We start from the raw sequence: 21,987 nt of genomic DNA, 5'->3' as shown, positions 1-21,987 counted from the left end.
ACATCATTTCCCAAATGCTCACACTAGCTTTGAGTGGGGCACGGGGCTAGGAATTCAGCCCAGATGTCCCACGTGAGAGGCAGAAACCCAGGTTCAGGAGCTGGAGTTGCATATCAATCCCAGGAAATGTGATACAGGATGTGGGCATTTTACCTGGTATCTTAACCATGGAGCCAAAAGTCTGTCCTAAGACTGCTTCTTGAGCGAAGCGAAACTCATGATGTGAACATCAGTTCAGTGAGGAGACAACTTCCTAAACATATGGTTAATGTGCTAGCGTCTAAGCACTTAACATGGCAGAGGCAGAGGCAGAGATTAGCCTTCAAGCAGCTCAGAGGTGCAGTCTGGTGGATCGGGCACTACAAGCAGCAGGAGTTGGGGGTTAGACGTACAGGTGGCATTCCCTATAACTGGTCCATGGCTGTGCTGAAACCGAACAGGATAAAATCACATGAGGCTTATCAGAGAGCAGCTGCTTGGGCGCTGAGTTTGGGCAGAACTAGTCAGACAGTGCTGGGCTTGGAGACCTAATAAAGCCACAGTGGATAGAGTGCATTACTTCCTGGTTAGCAAGTTCAGCATCCAGCCGTGAGCCGAGACAAATCAGGTCTTAAGGGAAACCTCTGTTCTAGTCTAAGACCTAACCTAAACAAAACTTAAAGCCAATTACTGACATTATGCACAGAGGACAGAATTTTGAGACTGAATCCTGTCAAGTTGGAGGGGCTTAGGAAACACTCCCTGTTCCAAACATGGGTCTTGCAATAAGTGACAAGCAACAGCTGTATACCACTCGGAAAGTGGCAAAAAAGCTTCCCACCCTGGATCTCCAGTTAAGAGAACAGATTGCTTTCAATGGTGTAAAAGAAAAAGCCATCTATACTCTGGGGTGGGTCAGGAAACCTGCTTGGCAGAGGTCAATTGCCACTGTAGGAAAAGCAGGATTGCTGAGAAAGTCCCATCTCTGAGTCCAAGGAGAACAGAAACTTCCAAAGAATGAGGCTGGATCAGGAGAAACCCCCTCTGCCTTCACGGTAAGTTTTGTACAGATTAACAAACCAGAGCAGTTAACTACTTTTTAAACCTGACTTTGAAAAGAAAATGTGTACATTAGAATGACTATTCATTTCTCAGCAGAAAAAATGAAGACCTGAAGAAAAGAGAACAAAGTATTTAGAGAGGTGAAAGAAAACAATAAAAACCCCACTCAACCCAAGGATGAGACAGACAGTGAAAATAGTATTCAAAAGCAGGGTGTAATAAAGACATTTTCAGATAAATAAGAGCTAAGAGAATTTTCACCAGCAGATTCATATCGGAAAAATGGGCTGGTCAGCGCCGTGGCTCACTAGGCTAATCCTCCGCCTAGCGGCGCCGGCAACACCGGGTTCTAGTCCCAGTCGTGGTGCCAGATTCTGTCCCGGTTGCCCCTCTTCCAGGCCAGCTCTCTGCTGTGGCCAGGGAAGTGCAGTGGAGGATGGCCCAAGTACTTCACCCCATGGGAGACCAGGATAAGTACCTGGCTCCTGCCATCAGATCAGCGCGGTGCACCGGCCGCAGCGCGCTGGCCACAGCGGCCGTTGGAGGGTGAACCAACAGCAAAGGCAGACCTTTCTCTCCCTCTCTCTCTCTCTCTCTCTCTCACTGTCCACTCTGCCTGTCCAAAAAAAAAAAAAAAAAAAAAGGGCAAAGATCAACTGTGTTTTAGAATGCTAATACAAACTAACCACATACCTAGCAATTCCTCTTTTAGAGAAATGAAAATGTATGTTTACACCAAGACTTGCAAAAAAACAAACAACCAGAACTGTCCATTTGCAGGTAAATGGATAAGCTGAATATAATAATAAAAATGAACAAACTACTGGTTTATGCAACACAGTTGAATTTTAAGAACCATTATGCTGAGTGGAGCCAAGATGGCGGAATAGTGAGGCTGTGCACCGATAGTCCGGGAAAAGATAGTTTAATAAAAGTGGAGTTACTGTAGCCTCAGGAAAAGGTTCAGGAAAAAATTGCAGAGGAAACTCTTCCAGATCTAGTGGATGTGACACGGAGGACCTACGGGGAGAGCAAGATCACCCACTGTGTGGAAGCTGAGCCGCGGGAGTTGAGCTGCAGAGTCTGCGCAACAGCGCTGGAAGGGGAGGTGAGACAAAAACCTCAGTAACCCAAGACATTGGCGGGGAAAGGCAGAAAGAGCCTAGAGGGAACGAGGCCTGAAGCCCCACTGGGGAAAGTTCACCAGGCTGCCTGGAGGAGAGAAAAAAACGAATAAATAAAGGGAACCGGCACGGACAATAGCCTCTCTCTCCACTCACCTTACAAAGCCAAGCAAGACAAAGAGCAGGTGCCATTTTACGTATGCAAAGTGGCGCCGGCCATTAGCCAAGCAGAAAAACCTGACTCTGGTGGGGAGAAATAACAGGAGGTTAAGACCTAGGAAAGCATGGAGCTAACGAACTGAGACTGTGAAAATCGGGGGGGGGACACACGACTCACCAAGTATACAAACTAGGTAACCTTGGCAACCTGGTGAGAGACTGCAGAGAAATTTGAGACCACACTGAGGGCTGCATAAACTCTTTGTGTGGTCCTAGGGGTAGAGCAGACAAATACCCACAGGGTCCAGATTTCATACACCAACTACTCTCAATTCCACTCAGCTGTGTGGAATTACTTCCCAACTGAGTCAAAAAAAAAAAAAAAAAAAAAAAAAAAAAAAAAAAAAAAAAGAGAGAGAGAGAGAGAACCCGAGAACGAGCAAGAGAACAATCTGGGTGAGTCACCTTTGGCACACCCTTAACCCTGAAGAACCAGAGCTCTCTGGCCACACCCATCACAGCCTCTAAAGATCCATCAAAAGCAGACAGTCCACTTAATCTAGAGTCATAGTGTAACGAGAAAAAACACCACAGCAAAAAAACACAAATAATATCTCCAATATGCCAAACAACAAACGCAGAAACCAAGGTAACAAGAACAAGGAAGACACTATGACTCCCCCAAATGAAAAAGACACCCCAATTCAAGATTATGAAGATGATGAGATAGAAGAATACAAGAAGCAGATCTCAAAAAATTGATAAGAACATTAAGAAGTTCTCAAAAACAAATTATTGAATTACAGAAATCCTTAATGGACAAGATAGAAAATCTCGTGAAAATGAAATATTAAGGAGGAATCAAAATGAAATGAAACAACTAGTAGAACATGAAACTGGGATAGTGACAAGAAATCATAATGAAATGAAGAATTCAATAGATCAAATGACAAACACATTAGAGAGCCTTAAAAACAGAATGGGTGAAGCAGAAGAGAGAATATCAGACTTAGAAGACAGAGAACAGGAAAATATACTGTCAAACCAAAGAAAAGAAGAGCAAATTAGAAATCTAAAAAATATTGTCGGGAATCTACAGGATACTATTAAAAAATCCAACATTCAGGTTCTAGGAGTTCCTGAAGGCATGGAGAGGGAGAAAGGATTAGAAGGCCTTTTTAGTGAGATACTAGCGGAAAATTTCCCAGGTTTGGAGAAGGACAGAAAGATCCTAGTACAGGAAGCTCATAGAACCCCTAATAAACATGACCAAAAGAGATCCTCACCACAACACGTTGTAATTAAACTCACCACAGTGAAACATAAAGAAAAGATCCTAAAATGTGCAAGAGAGAAACGTCAGATTACTCTCAGAGGATCTCCAATCAGACTCACAGCTGACTTCTCATCAGAAACCCTACAAGCCAGGAGGGAATGGTGAGACACAGCCCAGGTACTAAGAGAAAAAACTGCCAGCCCAGAATATTATAATCTGCAAAGCTCTCATTTGTGAATGAAGGTGAAATAAAGACCTCTCATAGCAAACAGAAATTGAATTTGTCGCCACTCGTCCAGCCCTGCAAAAGATTCTTAAAGATGTGTTACACACTGAAACACAGAAACACGGTCATCAATATGAAAGAAGGTAAAGGAAGGAAACCTCACAGCAAAAGATCAAAACATATATTAGAAAATATCTTCGGCAAATGGCAGGGCAAAGTTACTACTTATCAATAGTCACATTGAACGTTAATGGCCTGAACTGTCCAGTTAAAAGACACCAATTGGCTGATTGGGTTCAGGAACAAAACCCATCTATTTGCTGCTTACAAGAAACACATCTTACCAACAAAGATGCATACAGACTGAAAGTAAAAGGCTGGAAAAAGATATACCATGCCAACAGAAATGAAAAAAGAGCGGGCGTAGCCATCTTAATATTGGACAACATAAACTTTACCACAAAAACTGTTAGGAGAGACAAAGAGGGGCACTATATAATGATTAAGGGATCAATTCAACAGGAAGATATAATGATTATCAATGTATATGCACCTAATTACAGGGCACCAGTTTATTTAAAAGATTTGTTAAGGGACTTAAAGGGAGACTTAGACCCCAATACAATAGCACTGGGGGACTTCAATACTCCACTCTCAGAAATAGACAGATCAAGGAGATAGTAGATTTAAACAACACTATAGCCCAAATGGATCTAACAGATATCTACAGAACTTTCAATCCTACAGCTAAAGATTTTACATTCTTCTCAGAAGTACATGGAACCTTCTCTAGGATTGACCACATACTAGGCCATAAAGCAAGTCTCAGCAAATTCAAAAGAATTAGAATCATACCATGCAGGCCGGCGCCGCAGCTCACTAGGCTAATCCTCCGCCTAGCGGCGCCGGCACACCGGGTTCTAGTCCCGGTCGGGGCGCCGGATTCTGTCCCGGTTGCCCCTCTTCCAGGCCAGCTCTGTTGTGGCCAGGGAGTGCAGTGGAGGATGGCCCAAGTGCTTGGGCCCTGCACCCCATGGGAGACCAGGAAAAGCACCTGGCTCCTGGCTCCTGCCATCGGATCAGCGCGGTGCGCCGGCCGCAGCGCGGGCTGCGGCGGCCATTGGAGAGTGAACCAACAGCAAAGGAAGACCTTTCTCTCTGTCTCTCTCTCTCACTGTCCACTCTGCCTGTCAAAAAAAAAAAAAAAAAAAAAAAAAAAAGAATCATACCATGCAGCTTCTCAGACCATAAAGGAATGAAGTTGGAAATTAGCAATTCAGGAATCCCTAGAGCATACGCAAACACATGGAGATTGAACAACATGCTCCTAAATGAACAATGGGTCATAGAAGAAATTAAAAGAGAAATCAAAAATTTTCTGGAAGTAAATGAGGATAACAGCACAACATAACAAAACTTATGGGACGCAGCAAAAGCAGTGTTAAGAGGAAAGTTTATATCAATAGGTGCCTACATCAAGAAATTGTAAAGGCACCAAATAGATGAGTTTTCAACTCATCTCAAGGATCTAGAAAATCTTCAGCAAACCAGACCCAAATCTAGTAGGAGAAGAGAAATAATTAAAATCAGAGAAGAAATCAACAGGATTGAATCAAAAAAAATTACAAAAAAAAAATCAGCCAAACGAGGAGCTGGTTTTTTGAAAAAATAAACAAAATTGACACCCATTGGCCCAACTAACTAAAAAAAGAAGAGAAAAGACCCAAATCAATAAAATCAGAGATGAAGAAGGAAACGTAACAACAGACACCACAGAAATAAAAAGAATCATCAGAAATTACTACAAGGACTTGTATGCCAGCAAACAGGGAAACCTATCAGAAATGGATAGATTCCTGGATGAACCAGGAAGACATCGAAAACCTAAACAGACTCATAACTGAGACAGAAATTGAAACAGTAATAAAGGCCCTCCCAACAAAGAAAAGCCCAGGACCAGATGGATTCACTGCTGAATTCTACCAGACATTTAAAGAAGAACTAATCCCATTTCTTCTCAAACTATTCAGAACAATCGAAAAAGAGGGAATGCTCCCAAATTCTTTCTATGACGCCAGCATCACCTTAATCCCTAAGCCAGAGAAAGATGCAACACTGAAAGAAAATTACAGACCAATATCCCTGATGAACATAGACGCAAAAATCCTCAATAAAATTCTGGCCAATAGAGTACAACAACACATCAGGAAAATCATCCACCCAGACCAAGTGGGATTCATCCCTGGTATGCAGGGATGATTCAATGTTCGCAAAACAATCAATGTGATACACCACATTAACAGACTACAGAAGAAAAACCATATGATTATCTCAATAGACACCGAGAAAGCATTTGATAAAACACAACACCCTTTCATGATGAAAACTCTAAGCAAACTGGGTATGGAAGGAACATTCCTCAATACAATCAAAGCAATTTATGAAAAACCCACGGCCAACATCCTATTGAATGGGGAAAAGCTGGAAGCATTTCCACTGAGATCTGGTACCAGACAGGGATGCCCACTCTCACCACTGCTATTCAATATAGTTCCGGAAGTTCTAGCCAGAGCTATTAGGCAAGAAAAAGAAATTAAAGGGATACAAATTGGGAAAGAAGAACTCAAACTATCCCTCTTTGCAGATGATATGATTCTTTAGTTAGGGGACCCAAAGAACTCTACAAAGAGACTACTGGAACTCACAGAAGAGTTTGGCAAAGTAGCAGGATATAAAATCAATGCACAAAAATCAACAGCCTTTGTATACACAGGCAATGCCACGGCTGCGGAAGAACTCCTAAGATCAATCCCATTCACAATAGCTACAAATACAATCAAATACCTTGGAATAAACTTAACGAAGGACGTTAAAGATCTCTAAGATGAAAATTACAAAACCTCAAAGAAAGAAATAGAGGAGGATACCAGAAAATGGAAAAATCTTCCATGCTCATAGATTGGAAGAATCAACATCATCAAAATGTCCATTCTCCCAAAAGCAATTTATACATTCAATGCAATACCAATCAAGATACCGAAGACCTTCTTCTCAGATCTGGAAAAAATGATGCTGAAATTCATATGGAGAAACAGGAGACCTCGAATAGCTAAAGCAATCTTGTACAACAAAAACAAAGCTGGAGGCATCACAATACCAGATTTCAGGACATACTACAGGGCAGTTGTAATCAAAACAGCATGGTCCTGGTACAGAAACAGATTGACCAATGGAACAGAATAGAAACACCAGAAATCAATCCAAACATCTACAGCCAACTTATATTTGATCAAGGATCCAAAAACAATCCCTGGAGTAAGGACAGTCTATTCAATAAATGGTGCTGGGAAAATTGGATTTCCACGTGCAGAATCATGAAGCAAGACCCCTACCTTTCACCTTATACAAAAATTCACTCAACATGGATTAAAGACTTAAATCTACGACCCAACACCATCAAATTATTAGAGAGCATTGGAGAAACCCTGCAAGATATAGGTACTGGCAAAGACTTCTTGGAAAATACCCCAGAAGCACAGGCAGTCAAAGCCAAAATTAACATTTGAGATTGCATCAAATTGAGAAGTTTCTGTACTTCAAAAGATACAATCAAGAAAGTGAAGAGGCAACCAACAGAATGGGAAAAAATATTTGCAAACTATGCAACTGATAAAGGGTTGATAACCAGAATCTACAAAGAAATCAAGAAACTCCACAACATCAAAATAAAAAACCCACTTAAGAGATGGGACAAGGACCTCAATAGACATTTTTCAAAAGAGGAAATCCAAATGGCCAACAGACACATGAAAAAATGTTCAAGATCACTAGCAATCAGGGAAATGCAAATCAAAACCACAATGAGGTTTCACCTCACCCCAGTTAGAATGGCTCACATTCAGAAATCTACCAACAACAGATGCTGGCGAGGATGTGGGGAAAAAGGGACACCAACCCACTGTTGGTGGGAATGCAAATTGGTTAAGCCACTATGGAAGTCAGTTTGGAGATTCCTCAGGAACCTGAATATAACCCTACCATACAACCCAGCCATCCCACTACTTGGAATTTACCCAAAGGAAATGAAATTGGCAAACAAAAAAGCTGTCTGCACATTAATGTTTATTGCAGCTCAATTCACAAGAGCTAAGACCTGGAACCAACCCAAATGCCCATCAACAGTAGACTGGATAAAGAAATTATGGGACATGAACACTATAGAATACTACACAGCAGTCAAAAACAATGAAACCCGGTCATTTGCAACAAGATGGAGGAATCTGGAAAATATTATGCTGAGTGAATTAAGCCAGTCCCAAAGGGACAAATATCATATGTTCTGCCTGATCGGCGACAACTAACTGAGCACCAAAGGGGAAACTTGTTGAAATGAAATTGACACTATGAGAAACAGTGACTTGACAGGCCCTTGTCCTGACGGTTGATGTACAATGTAATACTTTATCCATTTTAGTATTTTTTTTTTGTTCTAGTACTATTGGTTGAACTCTGTAATTAACACACAATTATTCTTAGGTGTTTAAATTTTAACTGAAAAGTGATCCCTGTTAGGAATTTGGAAAACATTATGCTGAGTGAAATAAGCCAATCCCAAAGGGACAAATACCACTTATTCTCCTTGATAGGTGACAACTAACTGAGCACCAAAAAGGAAACCTGTTAAAGTGAAATGAACACTATGAGAAACGGTGACTTGATCAGCCCTTGCCCTGACTGTTGATGAACAACTTAATACGTTATCCCTCTTAGTATTTTTTGTTTGTTTGTTCTACTTAACACTTTTGGTTGAATACTGTAATCAATACACAGTTATTCTTAAGTGTTGAAACTTAACTGAAAAGTGATCGCTGTTAAATATAAGAGTGGGAATACGAGAGGGAGAAAATGTACAATTTGGGACATGCTCAAGCTGACTTGCCCCAAACGGTAGAGTTAGAAACATACCAGGGGATTCCAATTCAATCCCATCAAGGTGGCATGTACCAGTGCCATCTCACTAGTCCCAGTGATCAATTTCTGTTCACAATTGATCAGAATGATAGGACTAAGAACCAAAGGGATCACATAAACAAGACCAGTGTCTGCTAATACTAACCGATAGAATAAAAAAGGGAGAGAACGATCCAACACTGGAAGCGAGATACACAGCAGACTCACAGAATGGCAGATGTCTTAAGCAGCACTCTGGCCTCAGAATCAGCCCTTAAGGCATGCGGATCCAGCTGAAGAGCCCATGAGAGTATTTTAGGCATGGAAAGCCAAAACACTCTAAAAAAAACCCAAACCAAACCTAAATAAAAGATCTCCACGAGTGAGATCCCAGTAGAAAGAACGGGCTATCAAAGAAGGAGGTACCTTTCTCTGAAGGGAGGAGAGAACTTCCACTTTGACTATGACCTTGTCTAAATATGATCAGAGTTGGTGAACTCAAAAGGCTTCCATAGCCTTGGAAACTCATGACAAGAGCCTAGGGTGATTACTGATGCCATAAACAAGAGTGTCAATTTGTTAAGTCAACAACAGGAGTCACTGTGCACTTACTCCTCATGTAGGATCTCTGTCCTTAATGTGCTGTACATTGTGATTTAATGCTATAACCAGTACTCAAACAGTATTTTTCACTTTGTGTTTCCATGTGAGTGCAAACTGTTGAAATCTTCACTTAATATATGCTAAACTGATCTTCTGTATATAAAGAGAATTGAAAATGAATCTTGATGTGAATGGAATGGGAGAGGGAGCGGGAAAGGGGAGGTTGCGGGTGGGAGGGAAGTTATGGGGGAGGGGGGCAATGTAATCCATAAGCTGTACTTTGGAAATTTATATTCATTAAATAAAAGTTAAAAAAATAAAAAATTTAAAAAACCATCATGCTGAATTTCTTCAAAGAAGTCTGACACAAAGTGAGTAATTAATATTTTCATTTACATGAAGTTCTAGAACTGGTGGAAATAATCTATAGTAATAGAAATCCAACTAGTATTTAACTAGTTAAGGCATAAGCAAGTTGACACCAAAGCTGTACCAGAGAATTTTCTGAGTATTTGTTGTTTATCTTTTTTTTTTTTTTAAATATTTTTAAAAAAATTTGTTTGACAGGTAGAGTTACAGACAGTGAGAGAGACAGAGAGAAGGGTCTTCTAGCCACTGGTTTAGTCCTCAAATGGCTGCAATGGTCGGAGCTGAGCAGACCCAAAGCCAGGAGCCAGGAGCTTCCTGCAGGTTTCCCATGTGGGTGCAGGGGCCCAAGCACTTGGGCCATCTTCTAGTGCTTTCCCAGGCCACAACAGAGAGCTGGATCCGAAGAGGAGCAGCAGGGATTAGAACTGGCATCCATATGGGGTGCAGCAGAGCTGGCCACCTTGTTGCTTATCTTGACTGGGGTAGTTATTACAGGGTGAATTTTTTAGTCACTGAACAGTCTACTCTAAATGTCTGAATTTTATTGCATATAAATTATATCTCAATATGTGATTTTAAAAAAGAGATATTACCATCTTCAGAGTTATTAAACATTACCTGTACAGGTCTGTCTTGTTATCAAACCAATCTGACAACATTCGAAAGGTAAAGAGAGGGAAACGCTGATGAAGAATGTGAAAGCTGACATTTTCAAAGGTGTAGTTAGTTAGGGCCACCTAAGAAAAAAAGTAAGATACCATTATAACAAAATTATGTAGTAAATTTGGTTCTAAAAGATCCTGAAATCTCTTTAGATAGGAAAACTAGTTATAAAAGTGGTTTATATCACAACTGAATCATAATTAATTGAAAACTATGTACAGCCTACTACATAGAAATATTCATAATAAATTAATATTTAACTGGGAAAAAAACAGACCTAATGAGATTCAACTTGGTCATGAAACATTTATTTTATGATTTGGTAGTTCTTGTCAATTCTTTTTATACTCTATATCAATACAAATATTGATAAAAACATTGGGAAGCAAATTAACTTTTTATTCTTTCCATACTTACTTTCTGATTCTTGACTTCATGCTGATTAATGGGATTCCACAGATTCAAGAATGAGTTGTCTAGTTAAGAGGAAAACATTTTTCCTCCTTTGTGGGGAGCAACTGAGACTAGACTAAGTTACTGGAATTAAGACTTATTCTATGCATCTGCTCTCCCACAATATGGCGCTGAGAGAAAGAGACCAAACAACCTCTATGCAGCTGCCTCATCAGTTTGACAAGCTGCAGGAGCTGATCCTGCTCCTGATTGGAGGAGAGCAGCATGCTCGGCGTGTGGGTAGCAGAGTTGGGATTGGTGGAAGAGGACTATAAAGGAGGAGAGAGACAACATGCACAGGGAACATCCGGATAACATCTGAGCAGCCCCTGAGAGAGCCGGCCGGCAGTGTGCCGCTCCCCCGCAGAAGTGGGTAAAGTGGCAGGGGGAGCCGCCCCTCCACGGAGGTGGAGGGGTCGGCAGCCAACCCGGGAAGAACCAGCAGCCAACCCGGGAAGGACCAGCAGCCAACCCGGGAAGGACCAGTAGCAAACCCAGGAAGGGCCAAGCAGACAAAAGAACAGCGCAGGGTTCTGTTCCGCGAATAGGGGAGCGACACTCCTTCCCTCCCCCACCCCCCCCGCCAAGAATTATGTTACTAGGATCCAATTCACAAGCATTATAGAATCATTTAATTTTATGCCAAAAGCAAAAGATAGAAAATGATAGAAACGTTTTCCCATCTTCAAAATATACAGGTAAATGTATTAATAGGAAAAGAACACTGAAAAAGGGCACAAATAAATAAAAATGCCTCTAGAAAGCAACCCAGACAATGGCAAGGGATTTCCAGGCAAAATGGAAATTAAGGAACCAGTGGTTCCCTTTCTTAGGTCAGCTTGGGATTCTGAATAATAATTCAAATAGCACTTCACATTGCAGTTACATTTTAATCTCTAAATATAATCTTTTTCATTTCTACAATCCAGAAAGTACAAAATAAAGATCAAATATTAGTTTTATCTCAGTGCAGTGATCCAAAGTGATCTTGCTTTACGTACAATTACTGCCAATCTCCAGAAAACCAGTTTTGGCATACTTAACACACACACCCCCTGGATAGGTTATGAAAAGGTGGAAAAGGTTCAAGAATGAGGTATAAAGGCAACAAGATTAGATGAGGAAAGAATGTAAAATCAGTAATAAAATGAAATCCACATTGAAAGTAGTAAGTAGCATAGTTCTACTAAAGATCAACTTAGTGATGTGGATAGTAAATCCAGAGGGCTCTTTGAAAATGCAGATACTAGGACAAAGAGAAAGAAGTTAACACTTAGCTTCTTAAAGGAAAGCCCAACACAAAAGGAACAGAAGCAATAAAAGATATAATTGGCTAGACCTTAGGTTTCTCCTCTGCAGTACCAATTACAAAAGTGAATGGCACTATATGTACTCAATGTTTAAAGGAAAAAGTCTATAGTTACTGCCAAATTTTGTATTTAGAAAGCAAAATTTATGTGGAGAAACAAAGTTATCTTTTGAACTTTGTTCCTCCAATGATTTTGTCTTTCATTCAACTAGTCACTCACTCTCGTGACCATCCTCCAGGTAAGTGTACCCCCTCCACAGTCTCATGCATCCCATTCTTTGACCATCGTCTCTTATCCCATCTTACTCCATTCAGGGCCCTGGTCTCACTTTACTCTTTATCTAGTTTAAATTTCACAGTCACTCCCTTGTACATCATCTCTTTCTCTTGCCCCCCCCCCCCTTTTTTTTAAAGACTTATTTGTTTACTTGAAAGGCAGAGTTACAGAGAGGCAGAGGCAGAGTGAGACAGAGAGAGGTCTTCCATCCGCTGGTTCACTCCACAATGGCTGGAGCTGAGCCTGGAGCTTCATCTGGGTCTCCCACACGGATGCAAGGGCCCAAGGACTTGGGCCATCCTCTATTGTCTTCCCAGGCCATAGCAGAGAGCTGGTTTGGAAACGAAGAGCCCATATGGGATGCTGGCACTGCAGGCAGCAGCCTCACCCTCTAGGCCACAGTGCCTGGTCCCTCTTTTGCTTTTGTTTAAGAAAACCCTGCCTCCTAGGGTGTGTATTAATATGAAGCTAGAATGGAAAGCTGAGCCAGGATTTGAAAACAGCCACTCTGATATTGGCTGTGGGTGTCTTAAACATTGTGCCAAATCTTTCTTACATTTCAATAAAAGATACCAGGCAACTTCAAGAATATACATATTATCTGGAAAATCATAATCTTCTATTTGTCCATGAAAAAAATATTTCTCTAAATGACAGAAAAATAATGGTGTAGTTTGTTGAAATTTTTCTAACAAAAATCCTTATTTGGACCCCCAAAGCCTCACTGGATGTTGCTAGTCACTATTTCCAAAGAAGGTCTTGCCAATTTATCTTATTAATCTGGTCAGTATTTAAATACCCTTAGTTTAAGAAGTTCCTTCCTAATCTAGGCTGAATTTTTCTTACTACCATAATCAATAAGACCAATCTGAATTCATCTAGCCACAAGTGCAAAAATTATTTAAGTGCAAAAAAAGATGAAATTATACAATATTCATCACATACAACATAATATTTTATTATAGTTATAGACTTTTCTAGGTGTTGCTATCATGCACACAAATGGAAAAATTAAAATTAATCAATACTTCAGTAGTTTTGCATTTTAGGTAGTAGTATTTTATAATTCAAGTATAATAAAATTCATTAAAAGCATAAGCTACATAGTAAGCTGCACTTTCAACATTAATTACATCATATTGATCTAGTCTCTTATCTCTAAATAAAATTTTAGATAAAGCCCCTTACCTCATTTCTCATAATTCTCCATAGATTTAGTGTAATTCGGCCAACAATATTTATCTCACTCATTGTATCTGATCCATACTCATCTCTTTCAGCTGCAAATCTGTTCTCAATCTTGTCATCTTTAGAAATGAATATAGATTGTGTCAGGGTTCACAGAAAATATTTTCAAGAAAATCATGGCAAAGAAAATGAGAATAATAGGGTAAAGATTAAATATAATTCATAGTCTATTTTATATTGGCAAGAAAATTTTTCTTAAAATAATGAAAGAATGTTGTGAGATAAAAACAACTGAAAACAAACACTCTGCTCTTTCTGTACATCACATCCAAGACCCTTACCCTCTCAATACCCAAATCTGTGTATTCTCAAACCCCTTCCAAAATGACATAGTATTTGCTTATAACATATACACATCCTTGTGAATATCTGAAATCATCTCCAGATTACCTATAATACCAAATACGATGCAAATGTTAAGTAAATAGCTAATACTTAATGTTTCGCAACTAATGATAAGAAAAAATGTCTGGGGGCCAATGCTGTGGCTCAGTGGGTTAACACCCTGGCCTGAAAAGCCGGCATCCCATATGGGTGCTGGTTCAAGACCTGGCTGCTCTACTTCCGATCCAGCTCTCTGCTATGGCCTGGGAAATCAGTAGAAGATGGACCAGGTCCTTGGGCCCCTGCACCTGCATGGGAGACCCGAAGAAGCTCTTGGCTCCTGGCTTAGGATTGGCACAGCTCCGGGCATTACGGACAATTGGGGAGTGAACCAACGGATGGAAGACTCTCTCTCTCTCTCTCTCTCTCTCTCCACCTCTCCTCTCTATGCGTAACTCTGACTTTCAAATAAATAAATACATCTTTAAAAAAAAAAGATAAAATGTCTGTACATGTTCAGTATAGAAGCAATTCTTTTTCTCAATATTTTCAATTGTGGTTAGTTGAATCCACAAATGTAGCCCCTACAGATACGGAGAGTAATAGAGGAGAAATTATACCCACATCCACACATACAAAATTTTCTTTCTGTTGGTTCACTCCGCAAGTAGCTATTACAGCCAGGTCTGGGCAAGGCTGAAGCCAGAATCCAGGAACTCCATCTAGATCTCCTCTGTGGGTGACAGGAGTCTAAGTACGTTAGGGTCATCTCCTACTGCTTTCCCAGCAGTGAGCTGGATCAGAAGCAAAGTAGCTGGAACTCAAACTGGTACTGCCATTTGCAGTGCTGGTGTCTCAGGCAGTGGCTTAATTCACTGTGCCACAACAGCAGCTTCCCCTGCTCCCATTTTTTAAATGATAATTTCTGGAGCTACTTTTGCAAATACCTAAAAACTACAACATTTTAAAAATTTTAGCATGAATAAAGTCCATGGTCAAACTGATCACTTCTTAGAAAAATGACAATGTTTTAATAAAACAATTCCCTGAAAAATTTGACATCAATTAATGATGTTCATATTCAAGAAGAAATTCTCCTAATTGCATATGGAGAACCAGATTAAGAGTTCCTCACAGCACAGAGTTCCGAGTCTTATTTCTTAGAAGATGATTTTACCTAGAGTAGAAAATAACACTAAGGATAGGTAAATGTCATTGACTAGAGGCTCTTGAATAGTAAAATTTTTATTCTGCATTATAGAAAATTCTACAAAAAATTTTATATCTTGCCCTGAGTTGAGAAAAACACTACTATTCTAAATCAGGATTACCTCATCCCAAAGACCATGTCACCCACTCCCAAGTCTCTTTCTTAATATTAATATTATTTAAAAGTTGGGGTATTCCTATTTCACAAACACTTAGATAATGTTTACTTGGTTCTCAAGCACTGTTCTAAGTACTTCACATCTGCCCTATATATTTTATTATTATCTCTATTTTACATATGAATAAACTGAGGCATGGAAGTGTTTAATAATTTTCTTGACATCACACAGCTAGTTAATGACATTAGTGAGGATTTGAATTCAGGAAGTCTTTCTCTTAAATCTGTGTTTTTTGCCACTACTATTCTGTCTCCCTAACCATTCACCTCCTTTTGTCCCATGTTGCCTCCTAAAAATGCTTTCAGTAGCGGTTTTGAAAGACATGAACTTTCATTTAATTTCTACTCAAAAGTCATATGTCTTACTATTATAAGTAATTGAAAAGTAACTGATTAATTAGCTGTTAGTGTTCCTGAACCCATCTGTCCTTCCTCACCAATCAAATAGATAAAATATAGAACCAAATAGGATAAAGTTACGTACATCAAGTCAAAGAAATGTTATGTAGCTTTATAATAATTATGAGACAGTCTCATAATTAAGAAAAACATATAGGACAAGATACAAGCTGCTTGGCATTATATTAAAAAAAAGTCTACAAATGAAAAATGAGTGACAGAAAAAAACCCAACAAATATACTAATGATAAAAACAGCAGTGAGATTGGGATTTTTTTTTCTTTTCTTGATTTTTATATTTTTCTATAATGCAGTTAGGATATTTCTAGAACTTACATAATTTAGCATTAAAAAATGGGCCAGAACAATCTTGCCTTTATTTAATTTATAATTTGTTCTGTGGTAGAACTATAAGACCTTCAACATACTACATACCTGGCACACGAGAGATCATCTGACATAAGTCAACACTTAAAGCAGCAGCTCTTTGTAAGAGGTAGCCCCAGGAATGCATTTGAATTTCATATCCTAACAGAATATCAGGATCATACCTAAAGAAGGAATGAAAAAATTAAACAAGAACCATAAATTTGAGGGGCTGGCACTATGGTGTGAAGGGTCAACCCATCACCTGTGAAGCCAGCATCCCATATGGGCTCCAGTTCAAGTTCTGGCAGCTCTGCTTCCAGTCCAGCTACCTGCTAATATGCCTGGGAAGGCAGTGGAAGATGGCCCAAGTGCCATCTAGTCATCTGCTCATAGTCCACTGTTATACTACAGACTTGTAGAGTAGCTCTCAACCTTATGAAAAGATAATGCAATTGTTATACATGTGCTTTTCTCTATAAAAATAGGACTGAAATTTTTGAAATAATGGCCTGGCCTATGTAATAAACACTAATTGATTAACCTAACAAAATTGTCAAGTAGACTTATTCATCAGTCTATTAAAAGCATTTGATTGGAAGAGATGCCACATGGCTGGCAATTCTGAATGAGCAGGATTAAGCCACAAATATAGAAAAACAAGAAAAGCAAGTAATAAGCAGCAATGAAGCATATATCCAGAAAGGAAGTCCAAGAAGATCCCAGGGTACTCAAGAAGTATCCCAATACCTTTCCTGCTCAGTCTTCCAACACAGCCTAAGTCAATACCTTCTTCATGCTGCAAGTATACTTAGGTGTTTATATGGCAGGCACTACAGGAATCTTCTGTGTGAGGAAGCTGATATCAATCATCTCTTCCATAAATGTAAATTCTACTTAAGAGGAGTCAAAGTTGGACTACCTCCATGTCCAGTGCATCTCCCTGTAAGACTAACTACATAATGGATGAATAAGAGAAAATGGGGCAGAAGTATCAGGTGGCCTGAAGGAGCATAAGGGATCCAATCCCCATGCACAGAACAAATAACCCACATAGTGGACTTCTTAGTACTTAGAGTAACACAGAACAGGCACTACAATGTGGTCACGGCTGACCTTGATCAGAGAAGAATTTGGAAGATTCCTGGAGTTCCTATCACATAAATGTCTTAGCTGCAAGAAGATGGTGGGTGATCAAAGAGTCCCTTTGCTGAAACTCCTAATATACAAAGAGATTTCTTCTAATTTCATTTGGATCTCTCTGATTAACAAAATATCTTGCTATTAGAGGAATTTTCATTGCAATTAGCTTAATATTCTGTTGTGGAAATTGAACTGGTTAACTACATTCATTTTTAAATAATGTTATAAAAATAATTTTGTCTCAAAAACTAGTCTTTTTTATAAACTGGTACTGCTCAGAAATAACTGCTGGGAAAAAAAAAACTAACAAAATATTACCCTTTTCTTCTCTTACTAGATTTATTTCACAGATTTTGTTCCTGTACAAGAATTACACAGTTGTTTCAATATTTTACAGGTACATTACATATATGTTTGTTTATTTATCTGACAGAGTTAGTGAGAGAGAGAGAGAGAGACAGAAAGAAAAGTCTTCCTTCCGTTGGTTCACCCACCAAATGGCTGCTACAGCCAGAGCTACGCTGATCTGACAGGAGCCAGGTGCTTCCTCCTGGTCTCCATTGCGGGTACCAGCACCCAAGCACTTGGGCCATCCTCCACTGCCTTCCCGAGCCACAGCAGAGAGCTGGACATGGTAGAGGAGCAGCCCGGACTAGAACCCGGTGCCCATATGGGATGTCAGCGCCACAGGCGGAGGATTAACCAAGTGAGCCATGGCGCCGGCCCCATACATATGTTTATTTTTTAACATGAGGCTGTGTAGTCCTAGAAAATATTTAAGACTGTTTCAATTTTATAAACTAAATGATTCTATTGTTTAACCTATGAAAACATTTGATAACAAAAGTTTTGATAACTTATTCATTTCTAGTGAGTTTTATTCAGTCTATCAGGTTTCTAAAAATTACAGAAAGAACAAGATTGTGTAGATAGGATTAGTGGCAAAGGTAAAAAAACTGGAGAAGATGGAAGCAGAATAAATAGGAAAATGCTTTTATTTGCTTAGGTAGAGAAAAGATGTTTCACAATTAATATTCTAAATAATCCACTAACATATATACAGTTGAGGGATTACAGTACTTTCGGGTAATGGCAATGGCCATGGAGGGGAAGGCGCGATCTTGAAAAGTTAACTCTAAAGTTAAATGGGTAGGATGTAATGTAAGGAAGAAGAAAATGGAGGAAGCACAGCTTACTATTTGTTAGGGAAAAATATACAATTATTCGTAGTCCAAGGAAGTATGGAAAAAGAAAAACGATTGTAAAAAGATATTGAATTTTGCTCTACTCCTTTTAATATCACTTTATAGTACTTTTTATTTGCCACTTGAGGAAGTAGATATTAAGAGTAGAAAATTTAAAGGCAATTCAACTCTTGAAAGAATATCCACATTTTATTCATTTTATTTTTGCATCTATTTCTGTATCTTATAGTTAACATTTAAGTATTATGTAGCAGGCAGCAGGTTAAGAGCTTGATGTCCATTATCTTATTTAGTTCTTATGCATGTTACATTCTATAGATGACGAAAACAAAGCTTAGAGAGATAAGTAAATTGCTCAAGACAAAAACAGAATTGGCTGACTCAAGGCCCGTGCTGAATAAGTACTCAAAACACGGGATGAACAAAATGAAATAATTTTTTGACAGGGTTGCTTGGACTAATATATAAAGAACATTACAAAATAGAAAGGGGTGAGTTTAAGAACATGCTCAAGGGATAGCTTTCACCTGTACTCCAGGATCCAGAAAGTATTGTTTAACCCACTTTAGGCATTTAGAAACCTAAACCTACAAGAAGGTTTCAGTTCCTAAAAAATGAAGTATTTAATAAGAGATCACCAACAATTAAACTCTTGAAAAAATGCAAAGATGCACTTAATTATTTTTCAATTAAAATTCTTTGGCTTAGAACTGAGAAAGCATTAAAACAGAGAGTGACTGAAATGGTGGTTGGCTTTCAAGTAGAAACTTATTTAATGAATACTACAATTTAACTTTTTAAAGATTTATTTAAGGGCAGAGTTAGAGGGAAACACACACACACAGAGCCAGACAGCGAGCGAGAGAGAAATGGGGAAAGAGAGCGAGCGAGAGATCTTCCATTTGCTGCCTGCAGTGGCAAGGGCTGGGCCAGTCTGGAGCCAGGAGACTGGACCTCCATCTGGGTCTCCTGCATGGGTAGCAGGTTGCACTGGGGCCATCTTCCACTGTCTTCCCAGGACCATTAGCAGGGAGCTGGATTGGAAGTGAAGCAGCAAGGACTTGGAATCACTGATCATATGAGAAGCAGGTATTACAGGTGGTGACTTAACAAACTGCACCACAATGCTGGCCACTACAATAACTTTAGTACAGTTTATTTCAGCAACAAAGAAAAATGACCTTAAAATCCATCTGGGAGCTAGAAGCTACGAAAATATTTCTGTATCACTGGACTCTCAATTTGGAAATTAATATATTGTTTTCCCCATTCCTTATTTGATAGAAATGGTGATGGTGGTAAGATTTGAGTGCAAAATCTTCTTTCCAGGCATAACTACTTTCAAGTCATTGGAAGGGATTCTTTCCCTCTTTTAACTTTTATCTGCATTATCTGTAACAGCATAGAAAGACTGAACAAAATCTGGAAAAAAGCAAAAATTACAAAACAATACCTCTTTATTACATTTGCAATTTCTTGAAACAGTGCCTTCTCATCAGCAGCATAGGTAACTTCTAGTCCTGTAATTCCAGATCTGATAAGTAATGGTGTCTGATATCTGATATCTAAGAAATAAACAAAATGTTTATTACATGTAACATAATTATCTCTTACTTTTGAGTGGAGTTATGCTACTGAAGTATTTCAAAGGAAGAAAGTATATATCCAAATAAGAATACAGTAATCCCAATTTCTTTTTTTTTTCTTTTTGGCAGGCAGAGTGGATAGTGAGAGAGAGAGACAGAGAGAAAGGTCTTCCTTTGCCATTGGTTCACCCTCCAATGGCCGCCGCAGCTGGCGCACCGCGCTGATCCAATGGCAGGAGCCAGGTACTTATCCTGGTCTCCCATGGGGTTCAGGGCCCAAGCACTTGGGCCATCCTCCACTGCACTCCCTGGCCACAGCAGAGAGCTGGCCTGGAAGAGGGGTAACCGAGACAGAATCTGGCACCCCGACCGGGACTAGAACCCCGTGTGCCGGCACCACAAGGCGGAGGATTAGTCTAGTGAGCCGCGGCGCCGGCCCCCAATTTCTTAAAAAATTTCTTAAAAGGGATTTTCTGTTTTTTTTTCTTTACTCTTCCTAACAGGAAGATCTTTGTTTAGTAGAGACTATTTTATTTAGCAGTGTGCTGGAAAATGTTTAACAACCACCTCTAAGGAAAAATGTCTTCATTTATAGTGTTTGCCTTTTTCCCTGACGTAAAGACTTTTCATCATGGTTGCTCTCAAACTACCAAAGTGACATCAACTAGACTGGAAAAATCATCAAAATTCAATAACTGGCTGGTGAGTTGACATGTCGCAGCTCAAGCAATTACTGATTAAACTGATAAGACAATTCTCATATGTTTTTCTCCTGTGCTAAGAGTTTTTCCTCACTGGACTGAATGCATCTGTAGTATTTACCACTATAAACTGATGTGAGGACTCATGTGTTTTATAAAATGTCCTATACAGTACATTATTTGAAGAATCTCTGAGCCAAAAGTATATGTATTTAGAAAGAGATAAAAACAAGTTAGAATATATCTTAAAAGTCACTCCTAAGCCATTAAGTTACCCACAACAGTTAAGAATTTCCTAAGGCAAAGAGAAACTCTATTAGCATCAATATCCCTATATAGATATAAGGCAGACACTGTCCACCTAATCTAGATATACATCATATTCTGAATTAACAATTAGTAGTTTATAAACTATTTAGAAAGATATACTAATTAGAAATTTTATTAAGATATTTATGACTTTTGTCAACAGTTCAACTAATAATGTGTCTAGAACAAAGTTATCAACAGCCTCCTACATCCACCTCAGCAAATATTTGAGAAAAAAGTTCTTATGTTTACTTGGATTAGATCTACAGCATAGTAACTCCCCATTACAAGAATCAACCTATGGCATGTAGGTATACCATTAATTAAAATGAATAATACCTTGTCCGAAGGCTGTTTTGTCTTTATCAATCACTATGACACCCGTGAGTTCTGTATTTTCTGTATCTGGTAGTGGTGTATCAGATGAGATGCAGTAGAACAGAGCACAGATTGGGTCAAATTCAGGATCTGGTTCTAAGTCTCTTCTAGTTCGAGCATGTAATTCTACACTGATTAGAGTAAGATTCTGTATCTATAAAAGGAAATAAAAAATAAGCTTAAAAATTATTTTGGGACATGCCTGCTCAAAAAAGAAGTATGCTTCAGTAAGACTCTAAGGTGGTATGTGTATAAAATTACAGAAAAATGCCTGTGAAAGACAAAGTCACAATTTAACACTCCAAAGATTAATGCAAAAAGATTTTTGCTTGAACTGAAGTGAAATTAATTCATGTTTTATTTTAGAAAATCTGTTAGAGCTGTAATTTTTCAATGACCATACTTAAAACTATTTGAATAAAATATATGCACTGACTTGCAATTCCTGTTCTACTTGAGAGTTACTTATATTTTAATTATTGTATTTACCA

At 39.0% G+C, this 21,987-nt stretch overlaps 1 protein-coding gene across 8 annotated transcripts in view; it reads right to left on the bottom strand.

Annotated features, from left to right (window-relative positions):
- The window catches only part of REV3L (REV3 like, DNA directed polymerase zeta catalytic subunit), a 192,145-nt gene that overhangs the window by 39,542 nt on the left and 130,616 nt on the right, over positions 1 to 21,987 (bottom strand). For all 8 annotated transcript variants that reach the window (XR_011388583.2, XR_011388582.2, XR_016234543.1 and 5 more), the window contains 5 exons: positions 21,458 to 21,650; positions 19,976 to 20,087; positions 16,244 to 16,359; positions 13,639 to 13,757; positions 10,367 to 10,485 (listed from right to left, as the gene is read on the bottom strand). Coding sequence is in view for 5 of the 8 variants with exons in the window: in XM_070073697.2 (XP_069929798.2) it covers positions 10,367 to 10,485; positions 13,639 to 13,757; positions 16,244 to 16,359; positions 19,976 to 20,087; positions 21,458 to 21,650 (659 nt within the window). In the remaining 3 variants the exon portion in view is untranslated. The remainder of the gene's footprint in view (positions 1 to 10,366; positions 10,486 to 13,638; positions 13,758 to 16,243; positions 16,360 to 19,975; positions 20,088 to 21,457; positions 21,651 to 21,987) is intronic.

This window comes from Oryctolagus cuniculus, chromosome 5 (genome assembly GCF_051225735.1).
Source record: "Oryctolagus cuniculus isolate XC-2025 breed Fujian yellow rabbit chromosome 5, ASM5122573v1, whole genome shotgun sequence".
NCBI classification, from domain to species: domain Eukaryota; kingdom Metazoa; phylum Chordata; class Mammalia; order Lagomorpha; family Leporidae; genus Oryctolagus; species Oryctolagus cuniculus.
Note: the sequence above shows the minus strand (reverse complement) of the source record. Positions and strands in the feature narration are given on the sequence as shown.